At 36.5% G+C, this 24,028-nt stretch overlaps 1 protein-coding gene across 3 annotated transcripts in view; it reads right to left on the reverse strand.

Moving 5' to 3' along the window:
* The window catches only part of LOC137021362 (heterogeneous nuclear ribonucleoprotein L-like), a 52,868-nt gene that overhangs the window by 20,236 nt on the left and 8,604 nt on the right, over positions 1 to 24,028 (reverse strand). Inside the window, exons 2-5 of one of the 3 annotated variants that reach the window (XM_067387692.1) lie at positions 18,508 to 18,602; positions 3,085 to 3,203; positions 286 to 523; positions 104 to 207 (exon numbers count right to left, since the gene is read on the reverse strand). In XM_067387692.1, the coding sequence (XP_067243793.1) occupies positions 104 to 207; positions 286 to 523; positions 3,085 to 3,203; positions 18,508 to 18,555 (509 nt within the window). In that variant the 5' untranslated portion in view covers positions 18,556 to 18,602. The remainder of the gene's footprint in view (positions 1 to 103; positions 208 to 285; positions 524 to 3,084; positions 3,204 to 18,507; positions 18,603 to 24,028) is intronic. The other 2 variants (XM_067387690.1, XM_067387689.1) reach the window with 2 other exon arrangements.

Consider the following 24,028-nt stretch of genomic DNA (forward strand, 5'->3'; position numbering starts at 1 on the left):
ATTTTTACTCCCGTATCCCGACTGTTGTGCTCTATTTTAGAGCAGTTATATTAGTGTATGTGAACGAATGCAACAACAGCACAAAATCCATAATCACACACACACACACACTGAAGGATATTCCACCATGGCTTGGATTCCGTTCCTCTTGAAGATCACGATCCGCAGCACATTTCCGATCGGATTACAGACTGTGTACAAAACATCCTAGAAGATGAAGATGAGAAGAGGTTCAGAAGAAACCTTCAGAGAGGCTCATGTGACGTGTAACAGGATCCAGTTTACCGTGGTGATGGGGTAGAGCGGGTTCTGGATGGACAGCAGCAGCACTTTGTTCCCGCTGTTGGGGTCGTCGGCGTTGGTGGGCCGCGTGATGCGTTTGCTGGTGGAGTAGTTGAAGTAGGCCTGCTGACCGGCGATGTAGACGGGCTCCTGGGAGCCGCACGCCACGCAGCGGTCGGCGCTCTGAACCTCCTCGAACTCCACCAGAGCCTGACGCTTGAACGGCATCATCATCACGTAACTGCAGGACAGGAAGACGACCGTCAGGACAGTGATATTACAGCTAATTACAGTAAAGATATTATATTTTGGTCTTCCGGTAAAAAATCCTTCACTGTATCACTAATGATCAGTACATTTGAAGAATATACAGCAGTTTATCTGCACAAAAACAGCATCAAACAATAATACAACTAACAAGAAGTCTACAAAATGAATACTGAAGGACTCAAATGAACCGAACGAATCAAATGTGCCGTTTGTGATGTTGAGATGTTTAAAACAGTCGCAGATGTCACAGCGCATTCTCTGGTCATGAGATGCTCATAGTGACTATAAATAAACTCATATGACCTTGTTTTGTGTCCGGGAAAAAGACAGACAGAGAGAGAGAGACTTCCTATCTTCCTGTTCTTCCACATTTGATCCGTGTCTTTACTACACTCTAAAAAACGCTGGGTTGAAAACAACCCAAGTTGGGTTGAAAATGGACAAACCCAGCAGTTGGATTGTTTTAACCCAGCAATTGGGTTGTTTTAACCCAGTGATTGGGTTGTTTTAACCCAGCGATTGAGTTGTTTTAACCCAGCGATTGAGTTGTTTTGACCCAGTGATAGGGTTGTTTTAACCCAGAGGTTGGATTTATTTAACCCAGCGATTGGGTTGTTTAAACCCAGTGATTAGGTCGTTTTAACCCAGCGGATGAGTTGTTTTAACCCAGCGATTGTGTTGTTTTAACCCAGTGATTGGGTTGTTTTAACCCAGAGGTTGGATTGTTTTAACCCAGCGATTGGGTTGTTTTAACCCAGAGGTTGGGTTGTTTTAACCCAGTGATAGGGTTGTTTTAACCCAGCGATTGTGTTGTTTTAACCCAGTGATTGGGTTGTTTTAACCCAGCGATTGTTTTAACCCAGAGGTTGGATTGTTTTAACCCAGCGTTTGAGTTGTTTTAACCCAGCGATTGGGTTGTTTTAACCCAGAGGTTGGGTTGTTTTAACCCAGTGATAGGGTTGTTTTAACCCAGTGATAGGGTTGTTTTAACCCAGCGATTGGGTTGTTTTAACCCAGAGGTTGGATTGTTTTAACCCAGCAATTGGGTTGTTTTAACCCAGTGATTGGGTTGTTTTAACCCAGTGATTGGGTTGTTTTAACCCAGCGATTGAGTTGTTTTAACCCAGCGATTGAGTTGTTTTGACCCAGTGATAGGGTTGTTTTAACCCAGAGGTTGGATTTATTTAACCCAGCGATTGGGTTGTTTAAACCCAGTGATTAGGTCGTTTTAACCCAGCGGATGAGTTGTTTTAACCCAGCGATTGTGTTGTTTTAACCCAGTGATTGGGTTGTTTTAACCCAGCGATTGTTTTAACCCAGAGGTTGGATTGTTTTAACCCAGCGATTGGGTTGTTTTAACCCAGAGGTTGGGTTGTTTTAACCCAGTGATAGGGTTGTTTTAACCCAGCGATTGTGTTGTTTTAACCCAGTGATTGGGTTGTTTTAACCCAGCGATTGTTTTAACCCAGAGGTTGGATTGTTTTAACCCAGCGATTGGGTTGTTTTAACCCAGTGATAGGGTTGTTTTAACCCAGCGATTGGGTTGTTTTAACCCAGAGGTTGGATTGTTTTAACCCAGCGATTGGGTTGTTTTAACCCAGAGGTTGGATTGTTTTAACCCAGCGATTGGGTTGTTTTAACCCAGAGGTTGGATTGTTTTAACCCAGCGATTGGACTGTTTCAACCCAGAGGTTGGATTGTTTTAACCCAGCAGTTGGGTTCAATGCTGGGTAGTTTTTATTTAACTCAACTATTATTTAAAAATGACTGTATTTCTTGCTTGAAATGAAGTCAAACTTATTAATAAGTTTAATGAATTATAATTAAACAATAAACACTTTAAATTAATAATTAAATTAATTATTAATAAATGTTCACCTTTTGATTATTATTGTTGCCTCTAGTAATAATGTGTCTGATGTTTAATTTCAAACATATTTTTGGTTCATTTTGATCCAGTCATAAACTGGCCAGCAGGATGGTCAAACATTTAAAACATCCCAGTCGCTGGGTTTGTTCATTTTTAACCCAACTTGGGTTATTTTTAACCCAGCATTTTTTAGAGTGTAATTTAGTTGAGCTCAAACACATGCATCAAGCTTTGGATTCAGAATCCGATGTTCCCATGATCCTCTGTGAGCTTCTGTGGGTGTAAATGTCACTTCAGAAAAGAGGCTCATTGTGAATCCAGAGAGAAACGAGAAAAAGCCTCAAATACAGGAACTGTTGCTACCATAAATGACTACGACTGTCAACTTCATTTATAGAATCATAATTCAGTCTTCTGAAGCACAGCTGAATCTACAGAGACGTTCATGTGATGAAAAGATGATTGTGGTGAACATCGAGAGGAAACAGTCCCTCAGAATGAATGAATGTTAACCAGCTGAACATCCTCACGAGAGGCTGGTTGGTTAACGTGGTTATCTGATCCGTCGTTATGAGGGAAGATCATTAATGGAATCGGCTTAAACGCTTTGAGTCGTCAGTGTGATGAATCTGAACATGAATCTGTGAAATATGAATTTTTACCAGATGTTTCCGAATTTCTCCAAGGCCTCGACCAGATCAGCCTCCACCACAGATTCACACAATCCTCGGACATGAACGACGGGAGACGGAGCGATGCGGTGAGTCTCGGAGCCGTTATCCTGCAGGAGAGAGAAACACAGGATGAGTCTGGAGGAACACACACTTTAAAATAAAATATTAAACTGACTAAACCACAAAAATATGTGTTTTCAACATTGATAATAATCAGAAAGGTTTCTTGAGCAGCAAATCATCATATTAGAATAATTTCTGAAGGATCATGTGACACTGAAGACTGGAGTAATGATGCTGAAAATTCAGCTTTGATCACAGGAATAAATTACACTTTACTATATATTCACATTGAAAACATTTATTTTAAATTGTAAAAATATTTCACAATTTTTACTATATTTTTCATCAAATAAGCTTGAGCTTTAATCAAAAGCTCAGTGATCTCAGATAATGACAGAATAATTCAGATGATTTTCCCTGTGAATGAACTTTGATGTTCTGAAGTGAATGAAAGCGTCTGTGTCTCCAGATGTTCAGTTGTGGAATCATGTGACAGCTACTCTGCTTTTACTCTCATAAACACGTAAACAACATCATTTCACATGTGACAGGAAGAGTGCAACCACCCAGAACACCTTAAAAGCGGCATCAGTAAAGCTCTTTACAGTTCATCAGACTCCTCTGATCATCTGCGGATGTGTCAGTCAATCACATCGCACTGTGTCAGTGATTATACTCGGCCAAAAGTCAAGTCGTATTAATGAACAATTTTTCACTTTTTAGATGAAAAACATGAGTGCATATAAACATGTGACACTGAAACCACACATGCATCTGCATGTGCATCTAAATTTTTGCAGGCATCAAACTCTCTTTCCATTTTCTGTTTTGCAAAACTCCTGAATGTTTGCCGACCACAGAGATCAACAGCTTGAACTGTCATTCAGTCTCACGTACACCGCAACAGCAAGAACACAAACGTTATCAGAGTCATCATGGAATCAGGGTTACTATAGTCAACTGAAACAATAAAAACATTTTTGTTGCTTGACATAAACTGAAATAATATAAAATATATTAAAAAAATTAAACTTATTTGATTTAATTTCTCATTTCCATTAAGAATGAATCTTAAAATAACTAAAAATGAATCAAAACTATACAAAAAAAATTATTATAAAATGTTCTAAAATTAAAATGAAAACAGAAAATATAAAAATAAATATAAATATTATTTTAAAAAAAAATCTCAATAATTATGTTTCCACCCACTGCATTTTGGGAAATCGCATAAAAAAATGATCAGGGTTCAAGCGTTTTAAGGCCTTTAAGCACATGCGTAAAAATTTATCATGTTTTAATTAGCATGCCTGTAACCATCTCAGTCATGGATGGAAAAGACCTTTTACAGCCAATATAGGCAATTTATAAAAGGAAATAAATGGTTTATAAAGCGTTTTAACAGTTATCGAGGTTGAGCCAAAAACCTAGGACTAGTTCGCCAAAGTAGGTTTTTGAAATAATCTCTAATATTTAACGAACATTTCGATGGACAGCGGCGGTCCTGGAGTCAAAGTTTCTCAGAATAAAGAAAACTATCATCTAGTATCAATGTTGTGCTAAAAATCATGGCATATATAGTCCTTTTCGCATGTGAAAAACACGACTTTTGAATTTCTCACAGGCCTCTAGCGTTGTGAGTCCGATCGGCTTCCTTTAACCTTGTCTGATTGCTGCTCAAATTTCATTGGCCACCGCTGGCCGCGTTTTTCGAGATACGTGTATGTCCTCAAAGGCAGTCTTGGCACCTTGGACAAAGACATCGCATGCCATTTTTCAAGTCAATCAGACTTTGAGTTGTGTAGTTATAGTCATTTTTAAGTTATTTTCCTGTTATAGCGCCACCAAGTGGCCAGTCACCATGCCCTTTTTCACGCAACTACAGAATGAGCTCTTAGATATTTGTGCCAAGTTTGCAGACATTATCTCATTCCGTTCATGAGTTATAGCTATTTTAGTAAAAGTGGCTCTGCCCAATTTGAACGTTTTGGCGGCCCTTGGAGACCGTGAATTGAAATTTCAACTTTTTTTAATTTATTATTGTTGACAATCAGATGCCAGAGAAGTTTGATGCACTGGTTTGGTTCCGATTGGGCCAAAAACTTAGGACTAGTTCACAAAAAATCCAAAATACCTGAAAATTTCGCGCATATGTTTTAAGGGGTTCAAGCGTGAAACTCTACTGAAACTCTATTGTAATTGTTACAATTTCCAAGAATCTTGAAACTTTGAGGGCTGGTAGTACTCACACCATCTACAACATCACCAAGGCTCACCCCGATTGGACTGACGGGTGAAAAGTAAGAAATATACTCATAACTCCTCAACCATTAGGACAGACAAGACGTCAAAATGCATGAAATCATTCACTCTTAATTTTTGGGTATTTTGGATTTTTGCAAACCTAGTCCGAGAGGCTAGGCTTTAGTCCTAGGTTTTGTCACCCGATCGGAACCAAACCAGTGCAGCAAGATTCTCTGTAGTCTGACTATCAAAATGATAAAAAAAAAGTAAAAATTACAATTCACGGTCTCTAAGGGCCGTCAAAAGTTCGAAGTGGGCGGAGCCACTTTAACTAAAATGGCTATAACTCGTGAACGAAATTAGACATTTTCACCAAACTTAGAACACGGATGTATGGGCTCAATCTTTGGTCATGTGAAAAAAATCACAGCGATTGGCCACTTGGTTGCGCTATAACAGGAAAAAACATAAAAATGGCCATAACTACTTCACCATTAGTCCGATTGACTTGAAAATTGGCATGCAGTGTCTTTGTCCAAGGTGCCAAGACTTCCTTTGCGGACATTCACATATCTTGAAAAATGCGGCCGGTGTTGGCCAATGAAATGTGAGAATGTGAGAGCTTTCGTGTTTTTCATGTGTGATTTTTCGCACATACCCACAACATTGATACCAATTGAAATTCTGAGCAACTTTGCCTCTAGGACCGCCACTGTCCATTGAATTGTTTGTTAACTATTGGAGATTATTTTGAAAACCTACTTCGTGAACTAGTCCTAGTTTTTTGGCTCAACCTCGATAACTGTTAAAACGCTTTATAAACTATTTATTTCCTTTGATAAATTGCCTGTATTTGCTGTAAATGGTCTTTGCAATCTATGATCGAGATGGTTACAGGCTTGCTAATTAAAACACATTACCTTTCACGCATGTGCTTAAAGGACTTAAAGCGCTTGAATTGCTGCTCGCAGCTATATTTTTGTTTTGATACATTACGCTGCTAAGTGAACCAGGACTAAATGGATCATTTTCTTTTTTGGTCCAGACCAAAAGAACCAAGAGAACCGAATGCACCCTAAAATAACACTGTATCTAATAAAAGCATAGAGACACCTTAAAGTTTATCTGAAGTATTTCTTCCTGTGTCTCTGTGAGAAAACTGCTGTCTTTCTCTCAACACTAGTTTAACACCTGTCTCACCCTCGACGTGAGAACACAGAAAAGGTGTCATTTAAGAGATCATTAACAGTGATATGCTGCACGACCAGATTATGTGCGCTGCATCATATTCCCTACATCTGTTGCTTAACTCAATAATTCACCCAAATGTGAGCGAGTAAATAACGAGGTTTGAGGTGAACTACTTTCTTTAAACCCGGCAGTGCCAAAGCAGCATCTGCGGTTGGAAAACGACCTGCGAAAACGCGATGCCCATGACCCTGTTCCTCCGAAGAATCACATCATTCAGACCCCGAGCACTCAAAATAGAGTCACACAAACATCAAACCACTTCCACGGCAGACAGATGGAAGACGAGTTCACAAACCAGACACAAACAGACTTGCGCTGCATTCCCTGCGAATCGAACCCATGAACTCAGCGTTGCTTGCGCTGTGCTTTACGCTTCGTGAACGTGTATCAATACTGAGTGAAAATTTTACTCAGATTATGGAATCAAAGCCATAGGGTGAATTCAAGCTGATTGGGTCACTTTTTGCCATTGAGATCACTGGGGAAAAGTGTCCAACTCAACCTGAATTCACCTCTACTTGAGTGAAAGTAAAAACTATTTAAAGAGGACCTATTCTGCTTTTTTGCATGTTCAGCTTTCGTTACTGTTGCTTTTTGAGCATGAAAAAGTCATTCTCTATCTCAGTGTCACTGTTTTTGAACTCCCTGAAGCGCCTCCATTGTAGTTTTATTCCGGGAACGGATATGTCACAATATCCTCATTTAATTAATTCATACACAGAATAAAGGGGTGGGGCCTGGTTGAGTTAGTTAGTTTGTTGGTTATGGTAAGGGGCGGGACATTTCCCAAACACTAATCACAACACTGCTCCAGCCGACCAATCAGTGCACATTGTGCTTTTCAGAAGGAGGGGCTTCATAGAGACAGGAACTAAACAGAGCATTACTGACAGACTGTGAAAAGAGGGGCTGCAAAAATGACAAAAATAAGGTGTTTTGAGCACAGAAAATCATGAAAATCTATTCTAGTAGAGCGAAAAAATAAAATCAAGACTTTGTAAAAGGACAGAAAATAAAAAAAATACTTCTCATTTCTCATTTATTTATTTCGAGCAATAGTAACCTATAACAAAGCAATAGAAACATTTGATTTATACAAGGTAAGTTCACCTTACATAAACAACATAATCAATCAATTGCTCAAAACGGAGTGGGAGGAAGTCAAACTTATTTAAACCCACCCTGGTCTGTTACAATTAACAAGAAAAAAAACAAAACAAAAACAAAAGAAGCTGCTTCCTTAATTATTAATGTTATTATAACTCTCAATTTCAGATGTATTTATACACATATGAAAGAACATAGACATATCTTAATACACACATATATTACCACAGGTAACAAGTATAGTAATACCAACAATGGTAACCACAATACCAACAAGGTAAGACACACAGCCTATAAATAAATACATCAGCAGACAATTAACCCTCTGGAGTCTGAGGCTGATTTGGGGCCTGGAGAAGTTTTGACATGCCCTGACATTTGTGCTTTTTTCAGTTGTTCATAAACATATTAATGACAAAGGTGTCATTACACTGTATTCAGCACAAACTAGGCTACCACAATATGTGAGGAACATGTATGTACATGTTTGTGTTTTTGAAGGAATAACAAAAAATGAAGTCACTGAAATAAGGCCAAAATATATATATTAAATCTGTGTTTACAAGACTTCTGGGTTTTGGGGGTTGTAGACTAGAGTTTTTGCTTTAAAATTATGTAAGAATTATAATGCCTACTTGTTCATATAAAATAATATATTGATTTAGTTTTTGTAAGTCACTTTTTGTCAAGAAACACAGTATGCGTGGAAGCGTGAATCATCATGAATAATGAGTGATTTACACCTGAGAAGACAAAAGATTTGCATAAAGAACCTCTAATGGTGCTGCATATTAATGAGGCCTTTCAGTCATGTAGGCTGTGAAAAAAACCTCTGTAATCATGTCTCAGCTCAATTTAAAGTAATGGTATTCTATTATATTCTTTAAAATATAATGTATTTCTGTGATGCAAACAGTCTGAATATAGGTTTTTAGTTTAAAAGCATTCACATTTGGAGAAATATTGATGGATTCTCATATGTTTATGTCAATTTTCTATACAGAGGAGTTATATTTATTCTATATTCATTGTTATCACTATGAGCGCTGGTGTTTTCAATTCATACTTGCAGCTGGAGGGTGCTCTGTACACCTTTAGTCCACAAATTATTCTAAAGAAGAAGAGGACATTTCAGGAATGGTGTTTTCAATTCATACTTGCAGCCGGAGGGCGCTCTCTATGCACATTTAGTCCACAAATTAGTCTAAAGAAGAAGAAGAACCAGGAACTAACTGCATGTCTTCCAGAGCTCGTTAACCATGGCTTTAACATCCAGATAAACACTTTTCAAGACAATAAATACACGATTGAGACGATGTATGCATGTATTGCCTCTGAATAGCGCTGGCTCCGTGGGCGTGGCCGCATTAGAAGGTAATGAGCTGAATCACGGACTTCTGACATGTGTCTTTTCATATGTTACAGATCCCTTGTTTCCCTGGACTCCATTTCCCAGAATCCTCCTGTTCTCCACACCTGCACTCACTTCCCTCGTCAGTTCCTCATCATCACTCATCACCTGCACCTGGACTCTATTGTTAGCACTCCCTTTATATTGCACTCACTCCCTTCACTCCTCGTCCGTCTTGAATGTTAGTTACTGTGTATGTTGGTTTCTCCTCGCCTGTGTTCATTAAAATACACTATTATTGTGGAAATCCGTATCTGCCTCATCTCTACACCACCCCACCATAACAGAAAGACGGACCAAAGACGTTGGATTTCCACAGAAAAAAAAATGGAGACTTTCCCCAGCTCCCTGGATCCAGCTCCTCCAACGCCTCTCACCCTGACAGCCAGCGATCGCCTTATCGGGCTCCTGCAGGTAGGACGTTCGCTGGAGAGGTATGTGGAGGAATTTGTTGAGCTTGCTTATTTGTCTGACTGGCCTGAAGCAGTTTTGATATCCCTGTTTTTGGATGGATTGGATGACGACACTATCCGTTTTGATGAACCTGTTTTTTGTTTTTCCTTAAGTGAAACTATCAATTTAATTTTGTGGTTAAATGGCTCCAAATTCTTTGTAGATGAGGTTCAGGATAAGTGTTGTCGTCCAGTCAATCCAGAAACACGGTTGGCCGGGCCAGTCAGTCAACCTCCGTCTTCCTCCGCATACCCCTCCAGCAAACTCCCTGCCTGCCCCATGCTGGACCCTTATTCCTCTACTGGGCCCAGTAAGCGGAGGAGGAGGAAGAAAGCGGCTCCAGTATCTCCAGAGCCCGCTCCAGTGTCTCCAGAGCCCGCTCCAGTGTCTCCAGAGCCCGCTCCAGTGTCTCCAGAGCCCGCTCCAGTGTCTCCAGAGCCCGCTCCAGTGTCTCCAGAGCCCGCTCCAGTGTCTCCAGAGCCAGCTCCAGTCCCCACAGAGCCAGCTCCAGTGCCTGTGGGGATTTTAATTGTATTTGAGGGGATGAAATGGCCCTCAACCCCAGTCTCCGCCGCCGAGCCAAGTTCTCCAGTCTCCTCCGAGCCAAGTTCTCCAGTCTCCGCCGCCGAGCAAGCAGCGCCAGTCTCCGCCGCCGAGCAAGCAGCGCCAGTCTCCGCCGCCGAGCAAGCAGCGCCAGTCTCCGCCGCCGAGCAAGCAGCGCCAGTCTCCGCCGCCGAGCAAGCAGCGCCAGTCTCCGCCGCCGAGCCAGCTGCTCCAATTATGAACTTTGTAAAGACTGTTTTCCCTCCCTGCCTCCCTCTCCCGCCTCCCATGTGTGTCTTCACTGAACCTTCACCTCAAGCCCCCTCGCCCAGATCTCCACCTCGGACCTCTGGGCGATTACCTACACCCTGGCTCCAACCTCCCTCTGCTCCACCGTTGCCCATCAGTCCTCCAGCCTCACAAGTCTCCATCCTGCCCCCGTTCACACCTTGGTCCCTCGTCAGCCTGCCCTCCCCTCTGGACTGCACTCCTCCGTCTCCGCTCCGTCCCTCCGTCCCTCGCTTCCAGTTGGCTTCCTCACTCCCCCTGGTGTTCACTTTGTTGTCTGTCGTCTGTGTTCAACTGCGGCCTTCTGGAGCCCCGGCTGCGTTTCGGTCGGCGGAGCCATGGATTCCGCCATCTCCCGCCGGTCCTTCTGCGCCGACTGGGCTTGACGGCGTGAGGACGTCAGCTCCTGACCCGCCATGTCTGCCCGCTGCATGTCTGCCCGCTGCACCTGACCCGCCATGGCTGCCCGCTGCACCTGACCCGCCATGGCTGCCCACGGCTCCTGACCCGCCATGGTCACCTTCGGCCCCTGAACCGTCATGGCCGCCTTCGGCTCCTGATCCACCATGGCTGTCCACGGCTCCTGACCCGCCATGGTTTTTGGACCTGCCCTGGAGACCTCCACTCCAGTCTACTCCTCCCCCTGCTCCGGTTTGAGGTCTCCAGGGCGCCCGCCCCCGGTTGTTACATCTACGGCGCGAGGACGCGCCTACCGGGAGGGGAGGTACTGTTATAGATCCCTTGTTTCCCTGGACTCCATTTCCCAGAATCCTCCTGTTCTCCACACCTGCACTCACTTCCCTTGTCAGTTCCTCATCATCACTCATCACCTGCACCTGGACTCTATTGTTAGCACTCCCTTTATATTGCACTCACTCCCTTCACTCCTCGTCCGTCTTGAACGTTAGTTACTGTGTATGTTGGTATTAAAATACACTATTATTGTGGAAATACGTATCTGCCTCATCTCTACACCACCCCACCATAACATCATACAGATTACATGAACACAGAATTTTTGTTTTCGATTTGACTTACACGATTTAAAACCTGACATTTCAACGTTTTTTTTAGACATAAGTCTAATTTTTTTGTGATTAGTATTCACTAAGTTACAGTTCATTTTCTGAGAACTATCAGATTAAACTTTGTTCAGAGGGAGAGGACAGATCATGCATCATTTTAGTTTTCTTTATTTTGCAAAAAGCACAATATTTTGTTTTTACTCTGAGTGTACACAAATAAAAGAAGATATTCTATAGTTTCAATTAATATATTACTTATGTCTCTATGACAAAAAATGACGGAGTATTTTAAGTATTTACGCGCCGGCGCGTTTTCAGACCTCAGGGAGTTAAACCCCGCCATCCTTGTACTGTGAAAAAACCTTCTGTTTAAATAGTGCTTTAAACTGGCGAATGCTTTGACATTGTTTGTATTCAAGCCCCAGATTATTCAATACAAATAAAAACACAAGAGAGAAGATTCTTGTTTAATCAATTGAATCATTTTCTCAATAGAAACTGAAAGAATTGTGTAAAATGTCTTTTATCAGACAGACACAAAATGAAACCAACAGAGCAGAGGTCAAAAAACATCCGTCTATAGTGCTTGTTTACATAAAAGAACAGTTAAAAAACAGCACAGCACTCTAGTGAATGAAGCAGAAGCCTAAAACTGTTCTTATTTTCGATCTGGAACATCAAACCTCAAAAACTGCTGCAAAAATACAAGCACAGAAGAAATGAAACAGAGATTTCCATGTTAGAGAAGGCGGAGCCTCAGAGCCACACCCACCTGTTACATCATTGCCACGGAGCAATGGTAGTTCGAAGGTGTTTATCAGCATATAGCAAACTGTTTAAATCTTCCAAAAAACCAAACGAACTTCTTTTTGGCCTGATTTTGTTTGATTTGATGTCATACTTGTTTGTTCTTCGATTTCGCTTGAAGTATATCGAGACCTTTAAATACAGGAATCAAGTAAAAGTATTTACACGCCACTCAAACATTTAGTCGTTTCTGTATCATTTTAGTATAATTAAGTTAGTATTATAGTTTTTATGAATGTTTTCAATTAGTTTTTAATTTTATTACACTTTCATTTTATATTTAGTTAACGTTTTAGTAACTTTGTTGCGTTTTCGTCATTTATATGAGTTTTTTTTAAATATGAAGAGTTTGGTTCCAAAACGCAATAACTCCATTTTGATTTTTTTGAGTAAAAATGTGTTTTCTGTAACAAGAAAGTGGCAAGATGAAAACCACTATTTTCTGTTTCAAACTTTCACATAGCATCTTTAGGATATAAAAACATTAAAAATTCAAATCTACATTTGGATTTTAAAAAGTTTATTATAAAAACGTATTATTTTTCCCCCAAAATGCAATAAATCCATGACACTTTTTTTTCAAAATGCAATTAATCCATCAATATAAAAGTTATTTTTCAAAATTGAAAATACACAACAAAGTAAGTTGATTCACATATATGACAGATTCTAAACTTTGCCAATATTTATTTTATATACAGGCATTTTACTAAAAATACATTCAGCCGTCGCTCCCAAAATGAATTCAACGGATCATCTTGTTAATGTTATACATTTTTTGACATTACCGATTAAATGTAACCATTTGCCGAGTACACTGGTATTAAAAACGGCTTTTAAAAAAGGCTTCAATGTTTACAGTGCGTGGAATGGTGCGCTGTGATTGGTTGAGTGGATATATATTGTGTTCTGCAGAAACTGTAGACTGGCGTTTGTCGCGTTTTGGAAAGAAAGGGAGAAAACATGACAGAATAACACAACGGATATCACATTTTGCGCAAAATTAATAAATGACTTTTCAATACCGGCCAGATACAATACTGATTTTGGCAGAAACTCAATTTTTTGAAAATGGCGTTTATCGGGTTTTGGAACCAAACTTTTCATATATTGTTTTTGTTTTAGCTATTTTAGTTCATGAAGTTAAAATAAATGAAAATGAGAAATGTTGCAATAAAATAAGATTATTTATATATATATATATATAATATATATATATATATATATATATATATATATATATATATATATATATAATATATATTTATTGCTTTAGTTTGACTATAATAACTGTGGTATCAGGGGGTCGGTATCGGCAGCATCACATTCGTGTGACACAAACACCTGTTAATTCCTCCAAGACCTTTTAAGTCTCTGCTGTCACTATGGTAACGGCCTCTTACATTATTTATTTATGTATTTCTCAGCTGTAAGTGACGCTTTACTGTGTTTGACAGGCACTGACAGGCGTATGTGTGTGTTAATTTTCCCATGCGTGGATTTGACAGGATAATATCCATGGAATTTAGGATCTAATCCATTATTATTTGTGAAGATGCACATATTCAACCAAAATAATAAAGCAGATTGTGTTTAAGAGCCTTTAGCTGTGATTCTCTGTTATTGTATTAATAAGTAAAAACTGATAAGTAAAAACCTTCTTACCTACATGACCTCATCACATAACCACACCCATATCAGCAGCACAGCCACACCCACTACACCACATAACTCCACCTACCATCTCAACTCACAGGAGTGATGGACAGGATTCATAAATACTGAATAATTACAGTCTTCATTTGCATACAGACACAGAGTGTGGTTAAATCCTGCTTTACTCTGACGTTCTGCCTGGAATCTCTCACAGACGTTCAATTCTCCATTTCTCTGAATAATACAGAGATGAAGGGGAAAATCTGCCTGTGAATGAGAGATAAGGAAACACCAAACATCTCTTCTATAGCGTGTGCAAATATGAGCCACAACAACTAAAATAACCACACACACTACTGAAAAAACATTATCTGATGTTTATGTATTTATTCATAAAGATAGCGTAGTTGAAATAATAACAAATGATTTTCTAGCTGGCTTTTCTGTTTGTTTGTTCTGCAAATTCATAATAAGGAGAAAAAGTGTCCAATCTCGGCAACAGATGGTCAGATGTTTTATTATTCATGTTTAAGAGATCGTATATAAGTCATCTGACTTTAATTAAACAAATACATAAACAGGTTAATCAGGCAGACAAACAAGCGCCTCGTCATCAGACGCCACTTTAAAAATAGCTCTGAATCTACGGGAAATGAGCAGCGGCCGGGTTATTGCTGCAGCTGCATGTGAATGTCATCATACTATGATTGGATTACACAAATTGGTCAAATGAATCGTTTCGGGTGACATTTCAAACGCAGCGCTGAAACACAGGAACACAAATAGAGTGTTCTCCTGACCGGATGAACACAAGGACAACTATACGTTTATGAAAGAAAGAAAGAAAGAAAGAAAGAAAGAAAGAAAGAAAGAAAGAAAGAAAGAAAGAAAGAAAGAAAGAAAGAAAGAAAGAAAGAAAGAAAGAAAGAAAGAAAGAAAGAACAAGTGAAGGAAGGAATAAAGGAAGTACAGAAAGTAAGAAAAAGAAAGAACTAAAAAATGAAGAAAGAAAGAAAGAAAGAAAGAAAGAAAGAAAGAAAGAAAGAAAGAAAGAAAGAAAGAAAGAAAACGAAGTAAGAAAAAGAAAGAACAAGTGAAGGAAGGAAGGAATAAAGGAAGGAAAGTAAGAACAAAAAAACAAACAAAGGAAAGAAAGAAAGAAAGAAAGAAAGAAAGAAAGAAAGAAAGAAAGAAAGAAAGAAAGAAAGAAAGAAAGAAAGAAAGAAAGAACAAAAACAAATGAAGTAAGAAGAAGAAAGAACAAGTGAAGGAAGGAAGGAATAAAGGAAGGAAAGAAAGAACAAACAAACTAATGAAGTAAGGAAAGAAAGAAAGAAAGAAAGAAAGAAAGAAAGAAAGAAAGAAAGAAAGAAAGAAAGAAAGAAAGAAAGAAAGAAAGAAAGAAAGAAAGAAAAAGAACAAGTGAAGGAAGGAAGGAAGGAAAAAAGGAAGGAAAGAAAGAAAACAAACGAACAAAAGAAGAAAAGAAAGAAAGAAAGAAAGAAATGAAGTAAGAAAAAGAAAGAACAAGTGAAGGAAGGAAGGAATAAAGGAAAGAAAGAAAGAAAGAAAGAAAGAAAGAAAGAAAGAAAGAAAGAAAGAAAGAAAGAAAGAAAGAAAGAAAGAAAAAGAACAAGTGAAGGAAGGAAAAAAAGGAAGGAAAGAAAGAAAACAAACGAACAAAAGAAAGAAAGAAAAATGTACGAAGGAAGGAAGGAAGAAACAAACAAACGAACAAATGAAGTATAAAAAGTAAGAAAAAGAAAGAAAGAACTAACAAATGAAGAAAAGGAAAGAACAAATGAAAGAAAGAAAGACAGAAAGAAAACAAACGAGGAAAAAGAAAGAACAAGTGAAGGAAGGAAGGAATAAAGGAAGGAAAGTAAGAACAAAAAAACAAACAAAGGAAAGAAAGAAAGAAAGAAAGAAAGAAAGAAAGAAAGAAAGAAAGAAAGAAAGAAAGAAAGAAAGAAAGAAAGAAAGAAAGAAAGAAAGAAAGAAAGAAAGAAAGAAAGAAAGAAAGAAAAAGAACAAGTGAAGGAAGGAAGGAAGGAAAAAAGGAAGGAAAGAAAGAAAACAAACTAACAAATGAAGAAAAGAAAGAAAGAATAAAGGAAGGAAAGAAAGAACAAACAAACAAACAAAGAACAAATGAATTACGAAAAAGAGGGAAAGAAGGAACAAATAAATAAAGTTCATAGGAAGGAAAGAAAGAAGGAAGAAAGGAAAGAACACACAAACACACTAACAACAGTACAAAAAGAAAGAAAGAAAGAAAGAAAGAAAGAAAGAAAGAAAGAAAGAAAGAAAGAAAGAAAGAAAGAAAGAAACAGACAGACAAACAAACAAACACAAGTACGAAAGAAAGAAAACAAATGAAGGAAGGAAGGAAACAAAGAACACAAACGAACAAACAAAAGAAGTACAGAAAGAAAGAAAGAAAGAAAGAACAAATGAAGGAAGGAAAGAAAAGAACGATTTTTAGACTTTTTTATTTTAAATTCAAGCCTAGTTTGTTATTTTTATTCAGCCAATGACAGTGTAACATCCTGTGTAACGGTGATTAATACTAAAACACTTCCTGCATCACTTCCTTCTTTACAGACTGCTGTTCTTCTGCTGATTCAGACTCGAGTCTGATCTGAGCCTGACGCTGCTGTCACAAACATCTCAACACATCATCACTGAAGCCCCGCCCACGCCATCACTGAAGCTCCGCCCACAACATCACTGAAGCTCCGCCCACACCATCACCGAAGCTGTCTGAAAGCACCAGTGAACATGGAAACAGTACAGATGAATCGCACCACAGAGATCTGCAGCCGCTGAGAATGGCTTTATGACTGCAGTGACACGTCCACTGACACATTCACTGATTTACACACATCTGAGCTTCACAGCAGCGTTTGTCACATCAGATCGCTCTTCAGCTTCACGGCCTATGATATGACACACATATCTACATTAACACAGAATGCTTAATTGATGAGGATTTTCCATGAGTAATATGATATCTTGAGAGCAGAGAGGTCAAAGGTCATTTTATGTGCGATAGAGGATGATATGATTTCATTAAATTAACTGAGATGCTGAAGTAAATAATAATAAGCATTATTTTATAGATTTATTTTTATATATATATAGTTTTTATATTTTTATATTTATTTATTAATTGTATTATTTATTTATATAATTATTTTGTATATATATATATATATATATATATATATATATATACTTATTGTTTCAAATAGAGATCACGATTGTTTCATGATTCTGAACAGACATTTAATTTACTACAGTTTCAGACAAAATATTAATTGCTGCAGTCTATTTAATTAATTTGAAAGAACTATTTTTTAAAAATTGGTTTGAATTAATGATTCAATGACTCACTCATGAAGACTTCACTTGTTTTATTTGTGTTTTTGAACGAATCTCTTGAATGAATGACTCAATGACTCACAAAGACTTCACTTGTTTTTATTTGTGTTTTTGAACGAATCTCTTGAAAGAATTATTCAGTGACTCACTCATAAAGATTTCACTTGTTTCACTTGTGTTTTTGAACAAATCTCTTGAATTATTGATTCAATGACTCACTTATAAAGATTTCACTTGTTTCACTTGTGTTTTTGAACAAATCTCTTGAATTATTGATTCAATGACTCACTTATAATGATTTCACTTGTTTCACTTGTGTTTTTGAACAAATCTCTTGAATTATTGATTCAATGACTCACTCATAAAGATTTCACTTGTTTCACTTGTGTTTTTGAACAAATCTCTTGAATGAATGATTCAATGACTCATTCATAAAGACTTCACTTGTTACATTTGTGTTTTTGAACAAATCTCTTGAATGAATGATTCAATGACTCACTTATAAATCCCTCACTTGTTTCATTACTAGATGAATCAGCATTTTTGAATGAATCTTTCGAATGAATGATTCAATGACTCACTCGTAAATACTTCACTTGTTTCATTTGTGTTTTTGAACAAATCTCTTGAATGAATGATTCAATGACTCACTCATAAAGACTCACTTGTTTCACTTGTGTTTTTGAACAAATCACTTGAATGAATGATTCAATGACTCACTCATGAAGACTTCACTTGTTTTTATTTGTGTTTTTGAACGAATCTCTTGAATGAATGACTCAATGACTCACTTATAAAGACCTCACTTGTTTCATTACTGGATGAATCAGCATTTTTGAATGAATCTTTTTGAATGAATGATTCAATGACTCACTCATGAAGACTTCACTCGTTTTTATTTGTGTTTTTGAACGAATCTCTTGAATGAATGACTCAATGACTCACTTATAAAGACCTCACTTGTTTCATTACTGGACGAATCAGCATTTTTGAATAAATCTCTTGAATGAATGATTCAATGACTCACTCACAAAAACTTCACTTGTTTCACTTGTGTTTTTGAATGAATCTTTTGAATGAATGATTCAATGACTCAATTATAAATCCCTCACTTGTTTCATTACTAGATGAATCAGCATTTTTGAACAAATCTCTTGAATGAATGATTCAATGACTCACTCGAAAGCTGCGTCTCATTTCGAAGGCTGTGTTCTCTAGCGGTCGCATTTGAAGGCTGCATACGTCAACAAGGTCATCTCATTTAAGAAAAGTAACTGTAAGATTGCAAAATAAGAAAGAAATGGCAGTATTTTACACCTCACAAGGAATAACAGTCAATTTTATTACAGTTCATTTTCTTAAATAAGACATCCCTGATGACGTATGCAGCCTTCAAATGCGACCTCCGAAATGAGACGCAGCGGTAAAGACTTCACCTATTTCATTATTGGATGAATCACTATTTTTGAACAAATCTTTTGATGAATGATTCAATGAAAAAATACATTTATTTAACAGTCACTTGTCGCCACCTACTGGTGTAACAATGTAATGATACAACCTTTATTTGAAGCATCAATGTCATTTCAAAAAAGATTTACTCTATTTTGATCGCTACTGTAGACATCAGTGTTTATATCTGAACTATAAACGTTTATCCAGTACTTCTGTGATCATTTTAATTATTATAAGACAGAAATAATGATACTGTGTGGTTGAAAAGACTGTTTGTGAATCAGGTTCATACCTAAACATGACAACTGCTCTCTTGGGGTTAGTGGCAGCACCAACACAGAATGAAATGTCCGATGTCAAAAATCATATATTATATATTAATATATATATATATATATATATATATATATATATATATATATATATATATATATATATACATAACTTAGGAAACGCTCACGCCCTAAAAACACCCATGTGGCTGCAGCACACTGATAGAATCATGTTTCCTCTGCAAACCAATGACAGAAACAACTACTGCTGCAGCATTAACAGGAAATGACATGCAATGTCATCCAAAGAGAACTACACACCACACACGATTGTGTAAGACACTATTCTGAGAGGCAGCAGCAGAAGTCGAAAATAAATGAGGCAAGATTGTTAGCATAACACAATCCATTCAACTGACCCGCTTTCAGCTCGTCACGCTTGTTTTGTTTACGGCTGCCGTCATTCTTACTAACTTACATCTGAATCAACAGATCCACTGAGCGAAAAACATCAAGAAGAATGTAAATGTTCAATGCCTTCAGAAGTGTTTCAGCACAAATTCCTTTATTTACTCAATCCAAACCTGTATGACTTCCTTTATTCTGTGAGGCACAAAAGGAGACGTTGATCTCTGAGGAAACTGTGATTCCTCAAAAGAAAGAAAAGTGCAGAAGTAAAGATTCTGCTTTTATTTTCAGTGAACTAACCTTTTAAGGCCAGTCACTACAGGTGAACGAATAGATCTCGTCAGACATTAATCACAATACATTAAGACAATTGCTTTTTTATCACTTCATGAATCAGAAAATCATGGAAGCTTGTTTCTGCCAGGAAATAAAAATAAAAAAGGTAATTGCGACTTTATATCTCGCAATTCTGACTTTATATCTCACAATTCTGACTTTATATCTCACAATTCTGACTTTATATCTCACAATTCTGACTATATATCTCACGATTCTGACTTTATATCACAATTCTGACTTTATATCTCACGATTCTGACTTTATATCTCACGATTCTGACTTTATATCACAATTCTGACTTTATATCACAATTCTGACTTTATATCACAATTCTGACTTTATATCACAATTCTGACTTTATATCTCGCAATTCTGACTTTATATCTCGCAATTCTGACTTTATAACTCACAATTCTGACTTTATATCTCACGATTATGACTTTATATCTCGCAATTCTGACTTTATATCACAATTCTGACTTTATATCACGCAATTCTGACTTTATATCTCGCAATTCTGACTTTATAACTCACAATTCTGACTTTATAACACAATTCTGACTTTATATCTCGCAATTCTGACTTTATATCTCACGATTCTGACTTTATATCTCACGATTCTGACTTTATATCTCGCAATTCTGACTTTATATCACAATTCTGACTTTGTATCACAATTCTGACTTTATATCACGCAATTCTGACTTTATATCACGCAATTCTGACTTTATATCACAATTCTGACTTTATATCACAATTCTGACTTTATATCACGCAATTCTGACTTTATATCTCGCAATTCTGACTTTATAACTCACAATTCTGACTTTATATCTCACGATTCTGACTTTATATCTCACGATTCTGACTTTATATCTCGCAATTCTGACTTTATATCACAATTCTGACTTTATATCTCGCAATTCTGACTTTATAACTCTCAATTCTGACTTTATAACACAATTCTGACTTTATATCTCGCAATTCTGACTTTATATCTCGCAATTCTGACTTTATATCACAATTCTGACTTTATATCTCGCAATTCTGACTTTATATCTCGCAATTCTGACTTTATGTATCACAATTCTGACTTTATATCACGCAATTCTGACTTTATAACACAATTCTGACTTTATAACTCATAATTCTGACTTTATAACACAATTCTGATTTTATATCTCATAATTCTGACTTTATCTCACAATTCTGACTTTATATCTCACACAATTCTGACTTTATATCTCGCAATTCTGACTTTATATCACGCAATTCTGACTTTATGTATCACAATTCTGACTTTATATCACGCAATTCTGACTTTATAACACAATTCTGACTTTATAACTCATAATTCTGACTTTATAACACAATTCTGACTTTATATCACAATTCTGACTTTATATCTCACACAATTCTGACTTTATATCACGCAATTCTGACTTTATAACACAATTCTGACTTTATATCACAATTCTGACTTTATATCTCACACAATTCTGACTTTATATCACGCAATTCTGACTTTATAACACAATTCTGACTTTATAACTCATAATTCTGACTTTATAACACAATTCTGACTTTATATCACAATTCTGACTTTATATCTCACACAATTCTGACTTTATATCTCACGATTCTGACTTTATATCACAATTCTGACTTTATATCTCACGATTCTGACTTTATATCTCACGATTCTGACTTTATATCACAATTCTGACTTTATATCACGATTCTGACTTTATATCACAATTCTGACTTTATATCACAATTCTGACTTTATATCTCGCAATTCTGACTTTATATCTCGCAATTCTGACTTTATAACTCACAATTCTGACTTTATATCTCACGATTATGACTTTATATCTCGCAATTCTGACTTTATATCACAATTCTGACTTTATATCACGCAATTCTGACTTTATATCTCGCAATTCTGACTTTATAACTCACAATTCTGACTTTATAACACAATTCTGACTTTATATCTCGCAATTCTGACTTTATATCTCACGATTCTGACTTTATATCTCACGATTCTGACTTTATATCTCGCAATTCTGACTTTATATCACAATTCTGACTTTGTATCACAATTCTGACTTTATATCACGCAATTCTGACTTTATATCACGCAATTCTGACTTTATATCACAATTCTGACTTTATATCACAATTCTGACTTTATATCACGCAATTCTGACTTTATATCTCGCAATTCTGACTTTATAACTCACAATTCTGACTTTATATCTCACGATTCTGACTTTATATCTCACGATTCTGACTTTATATCTCGCAATTCTGACTTTATATCACAATTCTGACTTTATATCTCGCAATTCTGACCTGATAACTCTCAATTCTGACTTTATAACACAATTCTGACTTTATATCTCGCAATTCTGACTTTATATCTCGCAATTCTGACTTTATATCACAATTCTGACTTTATATCTCGCAATTCTGACTTTATATCTCGCAATTCTGACTTTATGTATCACAATTCTGACTTTATATCACGCAATTCTGACTTTATAACACAATTCTGACTTTATAACTCATAATTCTGACTTTATAACACAATTCTGATTTTATATCTCATAATTCTGACTTTATCTCACAATTCTGACTTTATATCTCACACAATTCTGACTTTATATCTCGCAATTCTGACTTTATATCACGCAATTCTGACTTTATGTATCACAATTCTGACTTTATATCACGCAATTCTGACTTTATAACACAATTCTGACTTTATAACTCATAATTCTGACTTTATAACACAATTCTGACTTTATATCACAATTCTGACTTTATATCTCACACAATTCTGACTTTATATCACGCAATTCTGACTTTATAACACAATTCTGACTTTATAACTCATAATTCTGACTTTATAACACAATTCTGACTTTATATCACAATTCTGACTTTATATCTCACACAATTCTGACTTTATATCTCGCAATTCTGACTTTATATCACGCAATTCTGACTTTATGTATCACAATTCTGACTTTATATCACGCAATTCTGACTTTATAACACAATTCTGACTTTATAACTCATAATTCTGACTTTATAACACAATTCTGACTTTATATCACAATTCTGACTTTATATCTCACACAATTCTGACTTTATATCACGCAATTCTGACTTTATAACACAATTCTGACTTTATAACACAATTCTGACTTTATATCTCACACAATTCTGACTTTATATCACGCAATTCTGACTTTATAACACAATTCTGACTTTATAACACAATTCTGACTTTATCTCACAATTCTGACTTTATATCTCACGATTCTGACTTTATATCTCACAATTCTGACTATATATCTCACGATTCTGACTTTATATCTCACGATTCTGATTTTATATCTCGCAATTCTGACTTTATATCTCACAATTCTGACTTTATAACTCAATTCTGACTTTATATCTCGCAATTCTGACTTTATATCTCACGATTCTGACTTTATATCACAATTCTGACTTTATATCACAATTCTGACTTTATATCTCACGATTCTGACTTTATATCTCGCAATTCTGACTTTATATCTCGCAATTCTGACTTTATATCACGCAATTCTGACTTTATATCACGCAATTCTGACTTTATGTATCACAATTTTGACTTTATATCACAATTCTGACTTTATATCTCACGATTCTGACTTTATATCTCACGATTCTGACTTTATATCACAATTCTGACTTTATATCTCACGATTCTGACTTTATATCTCACGATTCTGACTTTATATCACAATTCTGACTTTATATCTCACGATTATGACTTTATATCTCGCAATTCTGACTTTATATCACAATTCTGACTTTATATCACAATTCTGACTTTATATCACGCAATTCTGACTTTATATCTCACGATTCTGACTTTATATCACAATTCTGACTTTATATCTCACGATTCTGACTTTATATCTCACGATTCTGACTTTATATCACAATTCTGACTTTATATCTCACGATTATGACTTTATATCTCGCAATTCTGACTTTATATCACAATTCTGACTTTATATCACAATTCTGACTTTATATCACGCAATTCTGACTTTATATCTCGCAATTCTGACTTTATATCTCGCAATTCTGACTTTATAACTCACAATTCTGACTTTATATCTCACGATTCTGACTTTATATCTCGCAATTCTGACTTTATATCT

Source organism: Chanodichthys erythropterus, chromosome 6 (assembly GCF_024489055.1).
Source record: "Chanodichthys erythropterus isolate Z2021 chromosome 6, ASM2448905v1, whole genome shotgun sequence".
NCBI lineage: Eukaryota > Metazoa > Chordata > Actinopteri > Cypriniformes > Xenocyprididae > Chanodichthys > Chanodichthys erythropterus.